The sequence below is a fragment of the Cryptotermes secundus genome, unplaced genomic scaffold (genome assembly GCF_002891405.2).
Source record: "Cryptotermes secundus unplaced genomic scaffold, Csec_1.0 scaffold70, whole genome shotgun sequence".
Lineage (NCBI taxonomy): Eukaryota > Metazoa > Arthropoda > Insecta > Blattodea > Kalotermitidae > Cryptotermes > Cryptotermes secundus.
In genome coordinates this window covers 111,700-134,004 of record NW_019734964.1, presented here as the reverse complement: position 1 = coordinate 134,004, position 22,305 = coordinate 111,700, and the positions used below count along the sequence as shown (strand labels likewise).

At 36.9% G+C, this 22,305-nt stretch overlaps 3 protein-coding genes across 8 annotated transcripts in view; 2 read left to right on the top strand and 1 right to left on the bottom strand.

Annotated features, from left to right (window-relative positions):
* Positions 1 to 13,408, top strand: part of LOC111868992 (synaptotagmin-15) — a 28,194-nt gene extending 14,786 nt beyond the window's left edge. For all 5 annotated transcript variants that reach the window (XM_023860145.2, XM_023860141.2, XM_023860143.2 and 2 more), the window contains 6 exons: positions 2,969 to 3,171; positions 4,999 to 5,136; positions 8,948 to 9,219; positions 9,573 to 9,897; positions 11,711 to 11,843; positions 12,950 to 13,408. In XM_023860145.2, coding sequence (XP_023715913.1) covers positions 3,013 to 3,171; positions 4,999 to 5,136; positions 8,948 to 9,219; positions 9,573 to 9,897; positions 11,711 to 11,843; positions 12,950 to 13,266 — 1,344 coding nt within the window. In that variant the 5' untranslated portion in view covers positions 2,969 to 3,012 and the 3' untranslated portion in view covers positions 13,267 to 13,408. The remainder of the gene's footprint in view (positions 1 to 2,968; positions 3,172 to 4,998; positions 5,137 to 8,947; positions 9,220 to 9,572; positions 9,898 to 11,710; positions 11,844 to 12,949) is intronic.
* Positions 13,169 to 21,199, bottom strand: LOC111868995 (F-box/LRR-repeat protein 15). Of its 2 annotated transcripts, XM_023860151.2 has the most exons (8): positions 20,719 to 21,199; positions 20,492 to 20,638; positions 20,195 to 20,371; positions 19,889 to 20,046; positions 17,361 to 17,492; positions 17,034 to 17,261; positions 13,485 to 14,180; positions 13,169 to 13,260 (listed from the first exon to the last, which is right to left on the bottom strand). In XM_023860151.2, exons 2-6 carry the CDS (start codon positions 20,522 to 20,524, stop codon positions 17,087 to 17,089), a joined length of 675 nt encoding a protein of 224 aa, XP_023715919.1. In that variant the 5' UTR covers positions 20,525 to 20,638; positions 20,719 to 21,199; the 3' UTR covers positions 13,169 to 13,260; positions 13,485 to 14,180; positions 17,034 to 17,086. The 2 variants fall into 2 exon arrangements, with proteins under 2 accessions (XP_023715919.1, XP_023715918.1); XM_023860150.2 differs by having other exon boundaries at positions 20,492 to 21,199.
* Positions 21,200 to 21,291: 92 nt separating this feature from the next.
* The window catches only part of LOC111868991 (protein smoothened), a 29,463-nt gene continuing 28,449 nt past the window's right edge, over positions 21,292 to 22,305 (top strand). Inside the window, exons 1-2 of the mRNA XM_033753254.1 lie at positions 21,292 to 21,552; positions 21,665 to 22,183. Of these exons, the coding sequence (XP_033609145.1) occupies positions 21,761 to 22,183 (423 nt within the window). The 5' untranslated portion in view covers positions 21,292 to 21,552; positions 21,665 to 21,760. The remainder of the gene's footprint in view (positions 21,553 to 21,664; positions 22,184 to 22,305) is intronic.

Here is a 22,305-nt window from a genome sequence, read left to right as displayed (position 1 = left end):
TATTCACAAATTCCTACAATTGGATGTGTATCCTGCGATACTGATAACGTCATTAAGTAAACAAAATAATAGATAGTACCATTGCGCCTCTTGACAAAGTAGTACTCTTGACGTCAGTATGGATTTCCGGGTGGAATTTATACTGCTTTGCTGTGACACATTTATTGATCGGAAATAGTGATCCGCGAAATATGAGGTAGAAGAACTGTAAACGAATTCCCATTGGCACCCCACAACGACGTTACCGAGTACATGTTCTGTAAGTTCGACTGAAATGTTCCAATAGGCGTAAATTGGTGATCCAAGGAGATTAAACCGGCATAACGCCAAATTTTGTATGTACTTCTGTATTTCAGCGTCCTGTTGCAATTGTTTAACTTAACGTCCATGTACATATTTATCGTCCGTCGCTATTCCAACACTTGTTTATTCTCCACTTAAACTTAATCTTAGTTTAACATTTTACACTTTGACGCAACATGTTTCGGTCCCAAAGGCCATCTTCAGGTGTCTTGATATGTTCCAAATATTTTATTAAGTTACGTTAAAGCTGCTACACTGTGTTAGTCCGTGTTAAAATCACATGCTGTAGTTCTCTTTTCAAGGTAAAACCAGATAAAATTCATTAAGATTTCTATTAAACCCACGTTATTTTGGTGCATTCCATTCGTATGTACCTTTAACATGGCAGGTGATCAGTATGACATCAGACCTTGCCCCTTTACGGTGATCATCCACGGTTTTAATGTACACGTAGAAGTAGGGGAGGGAGATTTTAAACCAAACCTACGGAGCCGGAGACGAAAATATCCGTGCAGTGAAGTGCCTTGAATACAGCGGCTGGACAAAATGGTGGAAACACTGCAGACACTGTACACATTTCTTTATTAATATCATGTTTTACAACCTTTTGCTTTCAATACAGCCGCAGTCCTTTGAATGTACTCATACAGGTTTTGAACAGTCTCTAGCAAAATTCTATAGCATTCTTGAAAAACATGAAGTTGCTTTAGGAACGTCGGAAAGTGGGAATGAACAGACTGACCAAAATGGTTCAGTGATGTTCAGATGTGGTGATTGTGCTCACCAGGTGAGCTTGCGAAGTTCACCTTCATGCTCTTCAAACCATGACTGAACAGTTCCAGCATGGTTCGGGCGTAACGTCTGAATCATGGGATGCACGTGACTGTTCACCCTGTCCACGTACTCCCTTGCAGTAATTCGACCATGAAGGGTAATAATGGGACCAACAGAATACCCCTACAGGCTCTCCACACCATGACAGAACCTCCCTGTGTTTCACTGTTGGAACCAGGCATTCTGGATTGTAGTCTTCCTTGGGTGTTCTTCGAACGTAAACTCTACCTGATGTAGGGAACAGCGTGAAGGGCGACTTATCTGGCTATATCACGCGCGCGTTTCGAGTTGTCTGATGTCCAGGTTTTATGGTGGTGACACCATCGTTTACATATCTGAGCATTACTTTCAGTAATCTGGTTTATCAGTTGCAGCCCTACCGTGGATGTTGGTTTGTGAATCTCCGTTGGACAGTTTTTTGTGGAAACATGGTGTTAAAGACGAATATTCAGTTCTGCTGCAGTAGTTCTATGATTTTTCTAAACAATCCTTCACAGTGTACGACGATCTTTTTCTGTCAGTGTTGATTTTCGCCCACTGTTCCTCTTCGCTGATGATGTCTTTGCCATGATTTGTGTATGCCGATATAATCTTAGAAACTGTCGCTCTCGATACGCCTACTAATGTGGCAGTTTTTTTTTATCACAGATCACCCATCTAAACGTGCACCATCGATCTGCCGGCCCTCTTGAAAATCGTCAAGTCTCCCATTTTCCGATTCTTTCACAGAGACTGTCACTCAGCACAGTCATTAATGAACTTACATGAGCACTACTGAGTGTAAACATACTGAAGAAAAACATTCAATGTTGCCAGCTGAAGTTCTTTCAGTGTAGACAACATAAATTCTATTCTCCAATTTCTTAGTATTTCCATTATTTTGTTCACCTACTGTATGTAATTAACACTTCCCATTGAGGATGGACAGGGTCAACTTCTCAAACTATATATGGCGTTGTCTTAAGTGGGGGAGGGGGTTCTAGTGTAGCATAACAGGGTCATTTTAACATTGTCATTTTCGATAGTCCTGAGAGTGAAGCGGCTATATGCTGGATAGTCGTGATACAAGTCCAGCTAGGGATTAGTGTCCAAAATCAAATATGTCTGGAACATGAGACTGGTCATTCACTTCCATGAACCGGGACGTTCTAAAACCCTTCGGACTTTTCCTCCATGCAAGATGCCTTTCTTTGTAACTTTATTTATGCGGAAAAAAAACTTTTATCTTCAGTTCTCATAACGAAGCGCATAATTAAACCGAAGACAAGCAGCGTTATTTTTAATTTGAATTGATGTTATTAAAATGCACTTAATTACTAGAGATACAAGTATTTTTGTCCTAGGCGGTTACTATAAGTTTTGTGAAGGACAAATTTATATAGGTTCAGGTTTTTCCATTTTCCAGGAAAGCGTCATTTCACCAATGTTCCATACTCATTTGTCATGATCCCTGAGGTGTTTGAAGGGATTGGTCCTGGATTTGGTTTGTGCCTTTTAACTACCAAAGAAACATCCCATGAAGGTGTGTGGTGGCATTGAAACAAAATTTTGTGCATTGTATACCACTGCTCCTTTTAGAAGTGAGCTGACAGCTCCAGGCTCAGAAACTTTACCCCCAGGGAAAGATCTCCTGGTACCCCTTAGAAAGGAGAAGTAGTGTACTTAATTTGTTGTAACTCCACCTTATGGATGGAGATTCATGTCAAGAATTACTTTATGCTTCCTGTCTTAAAGAACGAGCTAATTATATGGAACATGTAATTTGTTTCACAAGTGACCAAGTTGCATTCTGACTCAATGCTTGTAAAATTATGTGGGGGTGATCTTCCAGATGATACAAATGGTGATTACTATGGGGACCCTGGTGGCACTGCCATGGCTCTGAGGCCTCCACATAAGCTACCGCAGCCACACCGTCGTTGGCCAAGAGCACTGAATCCGTTCAGATCTCCAAGGGAGCTTAGCAAGAGCAGAGAAGAGAAGGAAGCTGTTGATCTATGTGTACCGTCCATTACTGTGTCTTCCCCAGAACTTGTAAGTTTTTCATCCTTGAAATTACACTGAGTATTAGATCATTGCATACATAATAAATGGAAAAATAAGGAAAATGTCACTGTAAAAGCAGTTATTTTAGAATGTTATCCTGCTTTGAGATTCTAAAAAAAATTACAAAAATATCTGTCACAGCTCTCATCCTAGGATGATTTCATACTGTAGGAAACTTCCTTATGCCTGATAATTGTACATCATTGTGAATGCATGCAGAACATTGTCATAATCATTACCACACATCTGCATCAAGTACTGAGATCTAGAATGCCTAGAGTTTAACCTAATACCCCTTGTATGCCCTCATGATGTACTTGGCGTAGAGATAACTTTATTCTTTCCTTTAGCTTCATGCTGTAAAACTAACCTGAATATTCTTTGAATCACTGCATTACATAATGCAACAGACAAACAGATATATGAGTTCACTGTGTTCTGTTGTGCTACACATGACCCAGAAAGATGATCTGCAGGCTTTTTAGGCAGAGTATTTCATTGGCTGAAATTATGTCTTTATAAACCATGTGTCTCAATGGGAATATTATCATATTGTGACATGTATGAGTGTGATATAGATGGGGTTTGGATTGGTTATTGGATTTACTGAACACTTGTAGATCATAACGTCAGGTAAATGTAGTGCTATCGCTAATTCACACTTTAGTTCACTACAGCACGTACTAAGTCATCTCAGTCTGCTCTGTCTTCACCAGCCGTTGTCTGGTAATGGCTTCCAATGCTGTAGATCCCTCTGCTTCCATGTTAATGGCTTCATGTGCTTGCTGGATGTTACTGTGGCTCCTGAGCTGAACTAACTGGCTTGCTACTGCCAAACTCTCAATTCACGAACCAATTCACTTCACTACACTGCCTACCTACCTACCTACATCAAAGTCAAAGCCAGAATTACTCTACAACTGGCAGTTTACCGTCAATCAGTTCATCTTAGTATCAAGCCCCTTGAGACCCTCGACCACAGATTTTTTCAGCTGAACCCTTATGGTAATGGTCCTTATGTAACATCCTCTCTGAAGAGGTGGGTGGGTTTGCCTGTTATAAATATGATTGTCAAGTGTACATAGCACGCATACAGCATTGAAAATTTTCCTTTTGTATTATGCACAAGTCTTCTGTCAGTACAGGCTTTGTAAAGCAGATCATGTCTATCTTACATATCTTATGCTACAACAGCAGCTTAGTTACTTGAACGGTCATAAGCTTGATCACCGCCAAGTTTAAGTCTCTTATACTTTTACTTACCTCAACTTGTTTGTTTGAGTGATATGGCCTTGGAGCAGATCCATAGAAAACACTGCTTCCAACAGCCCTTCTGTTGTGTGTGGGCTTCTGCCTAGCAACTGTTCCAGCACCGTTGTGTGTTTGTGAAGCTGTTGCCTAGCAATGACCGTTATCTCGTGTGTTTTGCAGCCATTGCCTAGCAGTGAGTCTATATATGGCTAGTACCTATATTTTTTGTTTTGATACAGAAAGCTTTAGTATTTTTGAGGGTTGAGCCATGCCATGAGACCCAACATGAAAAGAAATGCTTCTTTCAAACCCCTAGACCAGAGTACTTATAGGAACTGCACATTATGTATTTCATCAGTCTTTTTACCTTTCCTGAGTAAATATTTTAAACAAATATGTTTCTTTTGTGGGAGAATGAGTTGCAGGTTATGTGTATCATGTGGAATATTACTGATTGTACACCTTGAGTAATGATGAAATAGCCTTGTACTAGTACATGCTCACTTGCATGATATAATAGTCCAGTGAAATGCTGCTTTGGTAGTGAATGTTACTTTGATGCAGCTAAGGGATGGAGCACGAGATCAGGGGAACCCAACTCACCCTGGTTCCCCTTTGCGACATGCTGGAACAATGGTCAACATGAGCCCCACCAAAGTTTTGCAGCAGCAAGTTAGATGGCTGAACTCGCAAAGCATGCAGGTACACTGTTAACAGCCAGTTCTAGAACACTGGCATTTGACAGGACATGTTCTCCTTATGAATCATATAATTAATGTAGTTTCCCTTTTTTTGAATTTCCGGTGTACCCAAATAATTACTTGCATGTACCAATCTTGCTAATTTTTTTTTGTTAGTTGTGTACTGCTGTGAAAAAAATTAATTTGTCTTGAGGTTGGTATATTGATATCACCCCTGGCCTCCAGTTTCCATTTAATACATACAGTCATTGCATGTGGTGATTGAATTGAAGGAAGCTGTACTGGACAAGGGTTTTCTTAGCTGCTTCTTGCTTCTTCTATTATCCATTCTACCATTTACTTACTGGAGATGAAAATCACTTCTGTAACTTTGAATTAAATGTCCATAATTTCAATTTGGGCACTTTTCTATTAATTATTGTATTAGAGTCATCTAAATAAGGGGTCTCCAAACTTTGAAACGCGGGCCACGTTAGGTAATTCAGCACTTTCAAAGGGGCAGATAAAATGAGAAATTAATAACTCTAGGTATATGAGTTTTATTGAAAGCACAGAATTTCATAAACTAAATACAAAGTATGTGAGAATAAATTATTGTATATTAATGACAACAGACAGTAGCAGAAAATGCTCATATTTTCATCACAAATTGTAATAAAACAATTAATGTGACTGATGGAACTATTTTTTGCATTCTTAAAATCTGAATAAATTGAGGTTCAAATTTTGAAAAAGGTGATCACAAGTAGTGACTTTAAATGTTCATCAGATAAATTTGCCCTGTATTTCGACTTGATGTACTTCATCTGGGAAAAAGTTTGTTCACGCAGATATGTCATCCCAAAACTGGAGATAAATTTACAAGCAAATTTCTTTAAGTTTGGAAATTGCTCAGAGTTCAGAAATTTATAAAATTCGATCAAATTTCCTTCCTTGTATTTGTCTTTAATATGATAATTTTCCTGAAGTTCAATAATTTCCATTTGAATTTGACTTTGGACATCTGCAGCATCACAGTCAAACGGATTTTGAAACAATCTAATTTCCTGAGCACTGGCATCCAAATCAGCAAATCACTTCTGAAATCGTTCTTTCAAATCTGAAATGACTAAATTTGCAAACGAGGAAGGAAAATCTGCTCGCGCTACCTACATTGCCACGAAGTGACACTGTTGATCAAGACCGAACAAGTACGAAGAAATACTGCACAGTGTATGGTCCAGAATTAGTAAAATTGTGAATAATATTAATATTAACATAATATGGAATATCAATATATTTTAAACACAATCTTAATTAATGAATTTGAAATCTATGAACAAGTATTTTCTTTACCATTACTCATTGGAAAATTAGTTCAGTTGGCGCATTTCTGCACAATTCTTTCACGGGCTGTAGTTTGGAGACACTTGATCTAAATAATAAATATTTGGGTGTACAAAAGTGATAGAATGTTGTACACAATACTAAGAGGCCACTGGCGCAATATCATTGTTCTGAATGTTCATTCCCCAACAGAGGACAAAACTGGTGATATGAATGACAAGGCCTATGAAGAACTAGAATGTGTATTTGATGAATTCCCAAATNTTCCCCAACAGAGGACAAAACTGGTGATATGAATGACAAGGCCTATGAAGAACTAGAATGTGTATTTGATGAATTCCCAAATTACCATATGAAAATTTTGTTAGATTTCAATGCCAAAGTAAGTAGGGGGACATTTTGAAACCAGCAACTGGAAATGAGAGTTTACATGAAACAGGTAATGATATAGGGGTTAGAGTAGTAAACTTTGCCACATAAAAAAAAAAAAACTGATTGTCAGAAGTACAGTATTCTTAAATTGTAATGTACACCATTCATATCGAGTTTGGGGTACCCATGAAGCTAGTTAGACTGATTAAAATGTGTCTAAATGAAACGTATAGTAAATCCCATATAGGTAAACATTTGTCTGATAATTTTCATAACCAGAATGGTCTAAATAAGGATATGCTTTATCATCCTCACTTTTCACTACTTTTCAACTTTGCTTCAGAAAATGCCATTAGGAAGGTCCAGGAAAACCAGGTGGGACTAAAATTAAATGGGAACACATCAACTGCTGGTCTATGCTGATTATATGAATCTACTGGGAGATAACATAGATACCATACAGAAAAAAAAACCTTTAATTGACACTAGTAAGGAGGTTGGTCTAGAAATGAACACAGAGAACACTAAGTACATGTTGCCCTCTCATCACCAGAGTGCAGGGCAAAATCATGACATTAAGACAGCTAACAGATGTTTTGAAAATGTCACAGTTCAAATATTTAGGAATGACAGTAACAAATCAAAACTTAATCCAAGGGAAAATAAAGAGATTGAATTCGGGTAATGCTTGCTACCATTCAGTCCAGAGTCTCTTTTTCCCTTTGTCTGCTGTCTAAAGACAAAAATTAGAATATACAGAACTATAATTTTGCCTGTGATTCTTTGTTGATGTGAAACTTGGTCTCTAGCATTAAGGGAAGAACAGGTTGCTGAGGAGAATACTTGGACTGAAGAGAGGATGAAGTGATAGGAGGCTGGATAAAACTGCATAATGAGGAGCTTCATAACTTGTACTCTTCACCAAGTATAATTAGAATAATCAAATGAAGGAGAATGAAATGGGCAGGGCATGTAGCACAAATAGGGGAGAATAAGAATGCATATAGGATATTGGTGGGAAATCTAGAAGGAAAAGGACATCCAGGAATACATAGAAATAGATGGAAGGATAATATTAAAATGGATCTCAGAGAAATATGATGGGGTGGTATGGTCTGGATAGATCTGGCTCAGGATACGGACCATTGGAGGGCTTTTGTGAACACAATAATGAACCTTTGGGTTCCATAAAATGCTGGTAAGTTCTTGAGTAGCTGCACAATTGTGGCTTCTCAAGAAGGACTAATCTCCATGAAGTTAGTTAGTACAAAGCAGAAACACCAATCAATGAAGTCATCAATTTTGAGATACTAAATTTATTCACATACTCCATAAGCAAAAGGTATTGAATTCTCATTCAGTTTTTCCAGCAAACCTGTGTTACTGTGAGTTGTGTTTGCTTACTTCTGAGTTATAGCTTTAATACTGCAGCTTTGCTTTGCAGATGCAGGAGACACATATATGTAACATTCCATAACTCAAATATAAACAGGAATGACTGTGATATAATAAATTATTTAGAGAAAATATTAAATAACATAATAAAATATTTGTTACAGACTGTAGGTGATAATCACACCAACAGAATTGGAAACCCATGCCCCTTCAAAACGAATCCAAACACAATGATAATTGGATAAAGAACAACAGTCCCCAAGGAAAAATACTAAAGTTTTAATTGCTTTTAATGATTTTTGGTGATTTTGAATATAGTACATTTTATTTTAAGTGGGAGATACCACATTTACATGTGATACATGAAGTTGTACACATTATGCAGTGAAACAGTTTTAGCCAATAGTGACACCTGATGATGGCCTTATGGCCAAAACATGTAGTGGAAAGAGAGGGAGATAATAAACGGGTTGCATCGTGGGTGGAAGTAAATAGCATGTGAATGATGAACCTTCGCTTCAGTCCAAGTTCCTAACTTTCGTTAATTCTGGATGTATTCACAAGACATTGTCAAAAAATCTGAAGTCCCTACCTTTTTTACACCAAACTTCTGGCACCTTTCTTTCTATATAAGGAAAGCACTGTGTGTAAGTGTGTGTATGTATTTATGTTTTATATTTCATTTTTTATTGAGGAGAAATCTTCTTTTTCTTACATAGGACATCAACACTGCCCTGACATGTAGTCATAAAAAAGATGGTAGTAATGCCAACATGTCTGTAAAAGGAATAGATACAGCAGAAATTGCTCGTACATATGGCCTAGATACAAGCTTATACATCCCTGTTGACACTGACAGTGGTCTAATGTCGAGATCGAATGAAGCCCTCAATGCCTGGAGATCATCTGACACAAGAGGGAAGGCTGACTGGCTACAGGAAGCATCATGTGGAACGATCCACTTCACTGCTGCATATTTCCAGAAGAAAAAGTGGGTCTTCTTTAACTTTCAGCATATTACCTTCATGTTGTGAGCTTTGTGAACCTTGTGGAAGTAGTTATAATTCCCAATGTGGCTTAGAGCTTTTAGAATTTAAAACACTCCCCTGTGTTTAACTGGCTTATGATTGGATCCAGTGGGAGACATTTCTCAATATAGTGATGAACTTTAGGTTCCATGAAACAGGCAGTTTTTTAAATAATTGAATAACTATCCAAGGAAGATTATATAATGGAGTTAGTTTGATGTCTTTGTGGTGATCATAAGAATAATTAGTCTAGAGCAACACATGGGTTGCATTAGTAACTTAGACGTGTTCTCTTCATAGATGTTATTTGTTGCAGGTTGCTTATACATGTTAACAAAGTTGAACATCTTCCTCCAAAAGGAGAACATCATACATACAGTGTTGTTGTCAAACTGATAATTTTGCCATTAGATAAGCAACTACATGTGAGTAAAATATATAAAAATAATTTGAATCCTGAAATTGAAGAGGACTTTGAATTCATTATTAAGCATCCACTTGGTAAAGTTCTAAGACTTTCAGTGTATGATGCGGATTATCAAGGAAAACATGAGGCAGTTGGTCATGCACTCTTCTACTTGGAAGATGTGATGGCAGGGCGACCCAGGAAGTATGCAATGAGACTATATAAACAATCACAGGTCAGTAAGTAGTAGTCACTTAGTAGTAATCTGAAGAATATTCACAGTGAAATGTCTACCAACTGTGTATCACAATGGACATGCTATCACAAAATTTTCATTCCTTCCATCTTTAACATTATGTCTGGACACTGCCACCTAAAAGGACACCTTTTAAAAGTGGGACTGACAGGCGACCCAACCTGTGAAAGGTGCCTACAAGAAGATGAATCAGCCACACACATCCTATGTGATTGTGAGGCTATAGCTTACCTAAGATATCAACATCTGGGTCAGTTCTTCATGGAACCAAGTGACTCTTATGACGCCCCCATAAATGAAGTCCTACATTTCATTCAAAGTATAGGATTAATAAAGGGTTAATCCAAAGGGGAAGCACAATAATCATTGAAGTTCGCAGTGCGAGGGCCAGTTTTTATGGCTCACCCCTCATACTCATAACATTACCTCTCATTATAACATTCTCTAAGTTGTATATATATATATATGTTACAAAGTATGCTTATGTCATGGCTAAGGCTATTCAATATCCAAGTGTTTTTATCTTTAATGTTTGATATTTACTTCTCACTTATGAGAAAACTGTATCCTTCACAGTAGTTAAATGTAGTAAGTTGAAGATGAGCATAATGAACACTATTATGACATTTTCCTTAAGCACACATCATTTTGTTTCATATATGTGAATTCAATAAAATAAATACTTGCCTCCTGTTTTTAAACATATCAATTCCATTATATAGGCTTTGTATTCAGTAAGCCAGGAGATGTGATTTTCTGTAATATTTATCTGCTTATGTTGTGAAAGGCTTCTCTGTGTACTTCTCAGTATTTTTCAGTAACATTTTTAAAATGGATGCATCTTCATTATATTACATCTCTTGTACTAAAGCCATACAATTCTTCACACAAGCTTTAACAGGTCTGCCTTCAGAAATAGTATATTTGGTGGGTAATACAACAAGCAAATATTTGAAATTTAAAATGCCTATGTTGCTTAGGTGCATATTTTAGAAGCTCAAGATTTATGTTTAATAATTGATTATGCTTTAAGTCACCTCTCTTTCCTGCTGAATCTTGAATTTCTAGGTGCCTGCAAATATACTATATAAATTCCAAATCCATATTCCTTTTTTTTTTTCCTTCAGTGTTATATTATTCTCCTATCAGTGTAACCCAACCCAGTTCTGAGAATTTTCATATTAGAATGTATATATGTACTGTTTTTCTCACATATGCTAAATGTTTGGCATATCTAAATGTCTTTAAACTACTTGTAAAAATCCAAACAGTAGTAGACAGAAAGTAGAACTCATGTATTGTCATATATTTTCTTCATTCTGTTCATTCCTCTAGTCATATATTTGTCTTATCAGATTAGTCTGAATCAGAAATGTAATATTGTATCTGGATAGGCAAGGTCATTGTGACACAATAGTCAGGATACTGATGAACCTTACAGTTTGTGAGTGAAGTTTCTCTGAGTGAGGTCATCATCATCCCTACAATGGTGCAGGGCTGATTTTTTAAGATCCATTTATTTTATGACACCCCTAAAGGTGTAATTTATTTTGTTGATATTTTAAAATTTTCACAGTCAGTCTGACATTGGACTAAAATATAATTTTCCAAATACCAGACAATTCTTTAAACAACATGAAAGGGTTAAAATATCCAGTACAAACAAAACTATAGTATCCTTAGGAAAGGTGTTTACATTAAGTTCGGCATGAGGATGGATAGAAGAAAATTTCACTGTAAGTAGTGACAGTATTTCTCAGGAGTTTGACATTTGTGATATGAATTTTTACAGCCAGATGTAGATCCAGGAAACATACGAGTCAGCTTGAGTTATAAAAGAGAGACGATGATTTTGAACGTACTGGTAATGGAGGCTTGCAATCTGTTGCTACCTATGAGCGCTGCCAAGAATAAGAGACCCGCAGGTAAATGTTATTTACGTTTTTCAGATCTAAAGCAATAAACTGAATTAGGATTTGAATTAGAAGCTTGCCACTTCTTGTGCTTAGTGTGTGAAAACATAATTCTGCTATAATTGCACACTTCCAAACCTATATACAGTAAAATGAATCAAAGTAGACTCTGTGTTATTGCATTTGCCTAAAAAGACAGACTGAGTCTCTCTATTGTGGGTGTTCTTAAGCATCTTGTCTCATTAGAGAAAAGGAAGAGAGTTCTGCATACGAAAGTGAAACAGGTCATGTTTTTACATACACTTCTATGGAAGAAGAATCATTATAACAGCTTTAAAAATATATATTTATTTTCATGCTCACATAAAAAATAATGGGGTACCAGATTAAAAAATACAGGGTCTACCAAAAAAACAGGGGTTTCAGACACAAGCAGTTTTGGAATGCAAACATGACAATGTTGGTACTTGAAGGGTAATCAGATGATTTCACTGTAATTAACAAACAGCAGCTTTGATTATGTGTTTTGCACAATGTGAACTTCCCAGAGAATATTCAGAATCTAAATGGGATAGTTCTGACTTGAATGTGTGGTGCATGTTGACACTTGTAAGACCCATCAGCCCATTTTCTTTGATGACATCATTACAAGCAATTCATTCCTAGACATGCTGCAAAATTATGCTCTTCCACAGCTCAGCAGCACTCACTGCCTTATTCTTTAACTGGACAGTGCACCTGTTCACTGTGATCTCATTATCTGTAACTGCTTGAAGATGAATTTCCTAGGTCAGATAGGAAGAGGACGACAAATTTATCTGACCCCTTTGTTCTAATGATCTTATTAATTTGGATTTTTTCCTTTGGGGCTAAGTAAAGACCAGGTGTACAGCAAAAGAGTGAATATGCTGGGTGAGCTGGAAGTATGGATCATTGCAGCAACTGCAGATGTTGCAAGTATATACATTATTAGGCAGTTACACAAAGTAATGGTTCATGGTCATTTGTTCATGGGAATGATCACAGATTATCATGATTTCAATAATCCTGGTTTTTTAAAAAAAGGAGGGGGATTATTTTTATAAACTTTTATGTTAATTTTCACATTTTTATTTCAGACAAATACAACACTTATGTCAAAGTTGTGTACATCTCATGTGGTGAGAAGATGAAATCAAGGAAGAGTGCTATAGTTTACAACAATAGAAATCCTACTTATAATGAGATATTTACTTTCAAATTGTCATCGAATTTCCTGCATGAATCTTCAATCATAGTGAGTGTCATGTTGAAAGGAAAGCTGAAGAAAGATATGCCAATAGGCCGCCTTGTGCTTGGTCCATTCCAGTACACAGAAGGGCGGGAAAAAACTCCCTGGGGTAGAGCTCTTCTCTCTCAGGAGGAAGTCACACATTGGTTTAGAATGTACCTGTGATTAAAAAAAAACTGAATATGTGAATCTGAAATATATGTAAACCAGAATATTTATGTAATTTTATATACTGTAACTGTATCATCATAATTTTATGGTTATTTATATTTAGATGTTTATGTAAATAAAAGCTCTGTCAAAGATATGGATTCGTACGTTTTTACTGCTAAGTCTAATTGTGTTTGTATATCAGTAAACAATATAAACAAGAAATGACTTACATCAGATTTGAGTTGCTGCATTTTCAGTTTGAATGTTAGGATGTGATCCTTGGTGTTCTATATTTGTATCCATTTCTGTACTCGCCCCCCCCCCCCAGTTTCCTGTCCAACATGTTTTGATTCCACTTTCAGTTCTCTTTAATTATAAATAATCTGTCAGTCTTTCTGACCTATCTATCTAGTTAGTTTCCTTATAACTGACTTTGTATGTATGTTACTTTTCAGGTATTTTTAATATCTTTATCTTTCAGTTACCTGTTCCATTGGAAACATACTCTGCTACATTAACCTCTTGTGTAATGAGTGTCTGTCCAATTAATTTCAACTTTCTATTCCCCCATACGCCTTCATGGCGTAGTGCTTAATTAGTTAAGCACAGGGACACTTACTTTTTTTCTTATTCAACTTTTTATGAGATTATAATTCATTTCCAATATTTTTTTCATTCTTTCTCAGGCTGTGATACTCATATTTGTTCCTTGTGTATCCCTTTAAAAATATATGGATTTCAAGATGCATTTTGTCACTTTCTTGATGTTTCATTTCTGTACAGGCAGACTTGATATATTTGTATTAAAGATCCACAGCATTATTTTAAGAGCAGTAGTTGTGACCTCCACATTCATCTCAAATCCCTCTCCAGCCTTACATTTTGATGTCTTCCCCATTCATTATTCTCCCATTTGACAGTATAACCTATGCAGATGAGAAAGCAGTGTTAAATAAAGACAGAATTAGTATATTTTGGAATTTAAAACTACTTTTTGTTATACATTTTAAGATTTTGGCCTGTTTTAAGTACTTACCATATAATTATGAGGAGTTCATGTTATTTCATCATATCAAATACACATATACAGTTCTGTACCATTTGTAATACTACATATAAAAGATTTGGCATACATAATGTATATGCTTTAGTGTCCTTCGAGATTCAAGGCAGCTAATATAGCTAACTGGAGAACAGTAAAATATAACTGGAATGAATCTGGAACCTGATATTAAAGTGAAATGTTCCTGTTATTATTTCCAAAATACAAAAATGGCACATTTCCTAGACAGTAAACACCTTGGACCAGCAAGGATTGGAAGACCCCTTAAGTTCTATTCTATTTTATTATACCTGGAGATTTATTTTCCCTAAATGGTAAAATATTCTCAGGACAATCCCAGAGCATCACTGTGCCACATAATTCCAGAAGTAGGAATACTGAGTTTGATTGTGCTGAGATAGGTTTGCACTCGCCTTATACCACTAATTATAGGACAGAGGTTATCCTTGAAGTTCAAGCATTGATGGATCTGTTAAATGTTGTTATACCAATAATTTCAACTGAACATAGTGGCCAAATGGGTATCATTCTGCTGTGTGTTTGAGAGACATTGGGTTAACATCTCGGCCCAATGACCAGCTGTCCTCACTAAGGGTTTTTTGCGATTTTTCTTTCTTATTCATATTCACTAATCACATTACTGACTGTTACATAGTTTTTGTTACTGACAACATGAGGCCGCGCCATAGCGGAAGCGGTTAGTCACTAGCTTCCCACCATGGCGGCCCAGGTGCGATCAAGTGGGATTTGTGGTTTACAAGGTGGCGCTGGAGCAGGTTTTCTCTGAGTACTTCAGTTTCCCCTGCCAATCTTCATTCCACTAATTGCTCCACAATCACCCTCACCTATCATCTGGGGCTGGTACAGTAAGCCAGAAGTGGCCGCAGTACAAGGGACTTAGTCCCACCCCACTAGCAATAAAAAAAATACTGACAACATAATTAAATAAATAAATAAAACACTTCATTCCTTGATGATGGTAACAGTCTCAGAAACTTCTGGTCTGAAGTGTTGTGGCTGATTACCTGAAAAAACATTACCACTCTTATTGCTGTAAAAGCTCAATTTTTATATCCTTACACAAGGGCTATTAGGAAAATAACATCCGTTTATTTTAGGCAACTAATATCGATGTGGGAGAGCACTCACGAATGCAAGGTAGTGTCACATGACTCACTGTTCCTGTAAACCATCAAATAACTAGTTACCTAGTGTTTGTTCTTGTCTCTACAGAGTGAATGATGTGTCCTGTGATTAATGTTCCCACCAGCTGTGAACTTTGTACTGTTATCTGCTTTCTTCATGCTAAAAACATAAGTGCTGTGGAAATCCAATGTGAATTATGCACAGTTTAAGACCAAAATGTAATGAGTAAAGGAACTTTAAGACAATGGTGTAGAATGTTCACAATGAAGAGTGAAGTGGTCAACCATCTGTAGTGAGTGATGGTCTTGTTCAAAGTGCTGACCAAAAAAGTCGTGAAAGAGAGTGCTTCACAGTTTCAGAATTTTCATGTGCATTTCCACAGATTTCATGTACTCTTCTCTACAAGATTATGACAGGCTAGGCTATGACAAGTTTTGCATAAGATGGGTTCCAAAAATTCTCACTGGTTTGCAGAAAACATAGAGAATGGCTTTGGCTTTCACTTCCACTTGTTTAGAGTTATACCACAAAGATGATGAATTTCTCAGTCATTACATATGAGCAACAGGTGATGAAACTTCGGTGTCATTTGTGAATGCTGAAACAAAAGAGCAGTTAAAGCAGTGGATACCCACACATTCACCAAACAAGTAAAAAAAAAAAAGTTTATACAAACGTCTGCCAGAATGCTGATGGCAAATGTTTCCTGGGACAGGAAAGGAGTGTTGATGGTGGAATTCATCCAACAAAGGACCACAATGTCAAAAAGTGTATTGTGAAACACTAAAAAAACTGCATAGAGCCATTGAGAACAAAAGGCATGGAATGTTAACATCCACTGTAGTGCTCCTCCATGACAATGCATGTCTGCATACTGCTGCTTGCACTTGAGCACTGCTGGAACATTTCAACTGGGAGTTGTTTGACCACCTTCCTTACAGCCCTGATCTTACTCTGAGCGACTACCACCTGTTTACCTACCTGAAGAACTGGTTGAGATCACAGTGCTTCAACAATAATGAGCTGATTGTAGGTATCAAAACATTGCTGATCTCACAGGTGGCAGAATCCTTTGACACAGGCCTACAAAAACTTGTTCCCCAAAATGAGAGGTGCCTTAATTTCGGCAGTGACTATGTTGAGAAGTAGCTTAAGTATGTATGCATTTTTTATATATAACAACTTTTTTCTCATTACTTGTTTTGTTAACATCTCACCAGAGATTACTTTCCAAATGGCCCTTGTTTATACAGCAATACAGCGCTTACAAATGAAGGATGATCAACATGATATACTGTGGGGCAAACATGAGAGCAGTGACTTTAGTACCAAACATCACAGTTGAGTACATAACACTCCTGCTTTGTATCTGGGTGTTCCAGGTTCAAAGCTCAGCTTGTAGACCAGCTATCCTGTATGTGGTTTCCTTGACCCCTTAAGCCAAATTCCAAGTTAGTACCTCAGATTACTACTACTCCCACATTCTTCCAAGTTCATTATTCATTCCTAACACTCCTGACAGTTTCATTATATAAACCATAATAAATAAATAAAAATCTTAATGTCATACTTAAAATTTCCAGACTTCTAATGTCTTTCTTGTTATCTTTTAAGCAGCAAAGTTCATAGATTAAGTCCCATAATGGGTACTGGGTGGTGAAGATCTCGGTAGTACTGAGAATAATCAGACTTGTCGATGAAAATGCGATTCCTTAAGCATCCTAGACTTCTCTCAGTGATGTAGTGACAGTCTTTGACAAGTAGTGAATGCAAGTTGCGACAGTATTCCCCAACCATCCTGAAAAGTAAACAATTTTCAATTTAGTAGTGCTAAGTTTATAAGCATATTACATTGTTCCACTTTGTCTTCATAGTGACAAGTAAGATCTAACTTTACCTCACTCCATCATCCTTGATCCGCCAGCATCCACTTATATTAAGATATTCCAGACATTGAGAGTAGTGTGCAATTGCAAACATTGTAATATCAGTGACTGAATAAATATTTGAGATACACAGGACACGGAGCCTAACAAAAAGAGAAAATATTAGTCACAAAAATCAATAAAATAGTGCACTGAAGGTGTAGAGAAGTATGAAGCAATTAAGGGATGAAATTTCAACTTGTAATAACATACATATTAGTTACTGAGGTGTAATGGCCGTGCTATAGCTCAAGCGGTTAGTAGCTGGCTTCCCACCATGGCAGCCTGGGTTCGATCCCAGGTCTGGTCAAGTGGGATTTGTGGTGAACAAAGTGGCACTGGGGCAGGTTTCCTCCCAGTACTTCGGTTTCCCCTGCCAATCATGAAATAGGCTGGAATTCACAATAACTATGCTGGTATCATCTACAAAAAGAACCAGTTTAGGTATACTAATTATAATGTTAAGGTAAGGTAAAGCTATCCCTGTAACAGGCTGTGAAGGCTCATAGGGTTGTGAGATGTTGAGGCTCCCATATTTTCTCTAGACAATTAGCTCACAGATAGTGGTAAGGTTGTCAGCCTTATGTGCTGACCGCACTTTACTCCCAGGAAGATCCCTAGTACTCATTTCTGTTAGAGGCTGAGTCAACCCCTGGGCTATAGTGTGGCTGGAAGGATTATGTAAATTGAAAAAATCCACCTCATTGGGACTTGAACTCATGAATTATAATGTTAGGCAAATCATTTATATAACAATAAAGGTCCTAGAATCGATCACCATTATTAACTATGCCCCATCCAGAATGAATATGCCAATTATTAATTACAACTCTCTGGTATCTATCTTTGAGGTAGGATTTTACCAGTGCACTGACTCCACCAACTGTTCCATAAAATTCCAGTTTAGAAAATAAAATATCCTGACACAATCAAAAGCTTCCTTCAAATCACAGAATATACCACCAAATAATATTTTGTTACTCATTATATGTTGGTGCAGTCTTGCATATATATATAAAATTTTCATTAACTTTTGAAAAGGATATTAATAATGATATAGGTCTATAGTTGGTCATTATTTTTATCTGCATTTTAAATAGTGGTTTTATTTCTGAGTATTTCAACCAAGTGGGAAGACACCACTTGTAAGGGATCTGTTACAAATAGAAGTTAATGGAGAGCTAATGAAAGGTGCACTGATTTTCAGAAGGTTGACTGAAATTTCATCATACCCATTGGTCTTTTTTGATTTTAAAGATTTAATTATCTTTTCAATTTCTTTAGTAGAGGTATAGTTGAATTTAATTTTAGGGAAGGGAATTGTGAAAGCTTGAGACAGATAATTCAAATATTTTTCAGTATCAGACTCTATAGTGTGGCCAACATTCACATTACTGGAATTGATTTTGTCAGCTATAGTTAGAGAATAATTATTTAAAGAATCTGTAATCATATGATGATTATCAATTAATTTCCCATCAATATTTAGGAACTGTATACCTGCATTATTAATTTTTCTACCTGTGACTGATTTTATAATGCTCCAAGTGGTTTTCATTTTGTTATTAGAATTAGAAATTAATCTATAGTTGGGTGAAGCACTATGCTACAAGCAGGAAGGTCAGGTTCAAGTCCTGATGAGGTCACTGGATTTTTTCAATTGACCTAATCCTTCCGCCTGCACTATGGTCCTGGGATGACTCAGCCTCTAACAGAAATGAGTACCAGGAATATTCTTGGGGGTAAAGGGTGGCCAGTGCATAGGGCTGACAACCTTGCCACCATCGATGAGTATGAGCCGATTGTCTAGAAAATGTGGGAACCTCAACATCTCACGACCCTATGAGCCTCCATGGCCTGTTACAGTGATACCTTTACTTTACTTACTTTAATAATGATTTTTAGCTTTTATAACACTGGACAAAATTTTGCAGTATGTTATTCTTAAGAGTTAAACAAAGCTCTCTTTTGTACTGATATGAAATCTATACCACTTGTCATCCATGGATTATATTTAGTTTTAAATTGAACTTGTTTCTGCGGAAAGTTAGAGTAGAATACTGTACCAACATCCTAATCAACAAAAATATTGTCCCAAGTTTCATAACAAAAAACTCATTCACAGAGGTCTCGCTGAATTTCATTACTAATTGGGTGCACATGCTATGCATTTGTGCGTTAATATTATTTATATATATAATCTGGCCAGCATGATCAGACAGACTGTTAATAAGTGGAATTATGGTATAATTTTCACTTCTGTTAAGATCAGTAAAAATATTATCAATATCCTGCATCACTTGCATTTGATCCACTGGAGGACTAAAAGAATTACAGTGATGCAAAAGGACTATGATCTGAGTACAGCATTTAGCTTGAAAGTAATTCCATACTGTAGAAGACAGTCAAGCAACGAATTGCAAGTTAATTTTCAGACAAGTGAGAGATAAGAATGACAAATCTGAGACATTCACAGATATTATTAAATTAGACTTGTTGCCTTCTGAACTTCTTAATAAATGCAATTAGGCTCTCATCTCCCAGATCCCAGCATGATGTGAGATCTATTTCTTCCAAGTTATTCTGATGGAAGGTTAGTGCCTCAATACAGTCAACAGTTACCCAGTGACAGTTTTTCAACTTCAGACTCTTCAAATCCTGTAATATAAGAGATAAAATTAGGTATGAGTGACTAATAATATCTCCTGATACTATCAATCATACGAGCTATATTTCTTCACCTAGCAATTAATCAAGAAGCATATTTTGTCCAATAATTTCCTGACAGTTCATGAAAGGAACTTACTTTGCAAAAGACAATAAGAGGCTGTAGACATGCACTAGTTAACCCAAGACAACCACTTAAGTTAACATAACTTAAGTGTGTATTGTTGTAAAAGAGACGTTTAAGAAGTTTATCTTCAAACCAATTGCAATAGGCAAGGTTTATGTGTCGAATACTTTTGCAATTCTGGACAAACACCTGTAAAGTGAACAGGAATGTTTGGTTAGGCCCTTATAACACATAAGACGTCTTCTGCAACATTTATATAACAGCTGTCTCTCGATCAGCAACCAACACACTGTTTTAGTTTCAACGTACATTAAAAGCAGGCCCATTGAATGTTTTCAACATAGATATGTTTATATTTTTTATTATTGCGAAGTAGCTGTCCACAAGTTCTCTACAAAGCTTACACGTTGATCGCAAATTGAAACAGTCCTTGAGCGTAAGGTACGGTAAAACGTGCTGGAACAAAATGTCATCCCATGACAACTGCAACAATGTGATATTCGCAATTTCAGACATTTCTTGTTTACATTACTAACGGCATTCAGATATCACTCGTGTCTTATGGTAAACAAATCCTCCACGAACTTGACAACTCTTTGACACCTCTAACAACACGACACCACGGCCCCCACAGACTAGCATCCACGCAATCACACACCAAATATCACCACTCGTCACCTGGCATGTAAACACAACATTAAGCCACAAGAATGGGCAATATGAATTATAGTTTTATAATCTTGCTAGACTATTTCGAAATGTAGAAATTCCTGTTGGAACGACAGATGACATAATGGTCAGTTTTCAAAATTGATATTATTTGTTGACACTGCAATAAAATATATCTCTGTGCCTAAAAAGAGAAGTAAGCAAACATGAAAATGTTATTCGTTTAGGGGTTGATCTGGAGCCTGGAGCTTGCGTTTTCGAATTTCATATGCCTGCGACAGCAAAACACAACAGAAATGTCACCATATTGGCGAGACTGACTAAACCGACTAAACGGACTAGGCTGACCGAACCTGACGTTAGCTGCGGCGATATAATTAAAGTGCTATCTGTCGGGTAATATCTAGAACTATTCATTCGGTAATAGAAACCAGACATGGTGACATGGTGACATGGGTTCGTCGTGGGTGGTCTGGTGAAAATGTGGGTGGTCTGGCGCGTATGGCCAAGGGCTTTGTTCGCTGTTTATGCTCCAATAGAAAGACGAAGCCTGTTACAGAAGGCAACTTCTACGTTCTAATACTGTCATCAAATTCTCAGTTTCATGTGATTTTTAAATAAAAGTAAAAATTTGCTTTTTAGTGAGGCAGAAGTTAGTAGTATTATCTGTTTTGTAAAAGTGAATGCCTATAGATTTGCAGGTAGTTAATTTATCGCTAATGTATCGTGTGAGATTGACGTTTTCACTGCGGTGACTTTGAAGATTAATGCCTACTGGGATATGACGCCGTGTAATTTTTAGATATTTACCAGTGTTTCCAGGAACCGGATGCCTCCATCTTCAGGGCAGAAGAAGAAGATGCAGACAGCAGTTCCCACTAGAACGATGGTACAAATCTACCAGACTCCATGGCCTTACCTCCTAGAACACAGTACTCACTAACATACCTGTTCATCGAGTTTCCCTCTTCCTTACAGTTTCAATTGGCAATGCAAGGAAGTCTGGCATCAGCAGTATTTTGTATTTTAGTATTTACTGCAGTATTGCATTTTGTTGTGGGGGAAACCAGAGGAAGCAATGTGACATTTATAGGAAAGACTTCAAACTTCAGTAATGCAAATTCATGGTATGATGGGGAACATGCATTCCTTCGGGACAGATATTCTCCAAGGGATGCTATTTTACCACCACCAGATGGGAAAGGACCATACTGTAGACAGCCTGCAAAATGTGAATATCTTAATTATACTACATGTATGGGTGTTAAACTGCCCTATGCATCCACAACACGTGATTTAGTGGGTGATTCAAGTACACAGGAGCAAATACAGGTTTGTTTTTTTTTGCATATGTTTTCTTTATTTTCTTGTTATCGAATGAAAACCATAAAATAGGCCATTATCACTGCCTCATACATACATTTTAAATTACTATTCATAATTATTCTGTTGTT

Coding starts and splice junctions, on each gene's coding strand:
- LOC111868995 (XM_023860150.2), bottom strand. CDS start 20,698: ATGTCTGAAATTGCGAATATCACATTGTTGCAGTTGTCATGGGATGAC. Junction 20,372..20,491: donor TCAATGGGCCTGCTTTTAAT/GTACGTTGAAAC, acceptor TTCACTTTACAG/GTGTTTGTCCAGAATTGCAA. Junction 20,047..20,194: donor CTCTTATTGTCTTTTGCAAA/GTAAGTTCCTTT, acceptor CTTATATTACAG/GATTTGAAGAGTCTGAAGTT.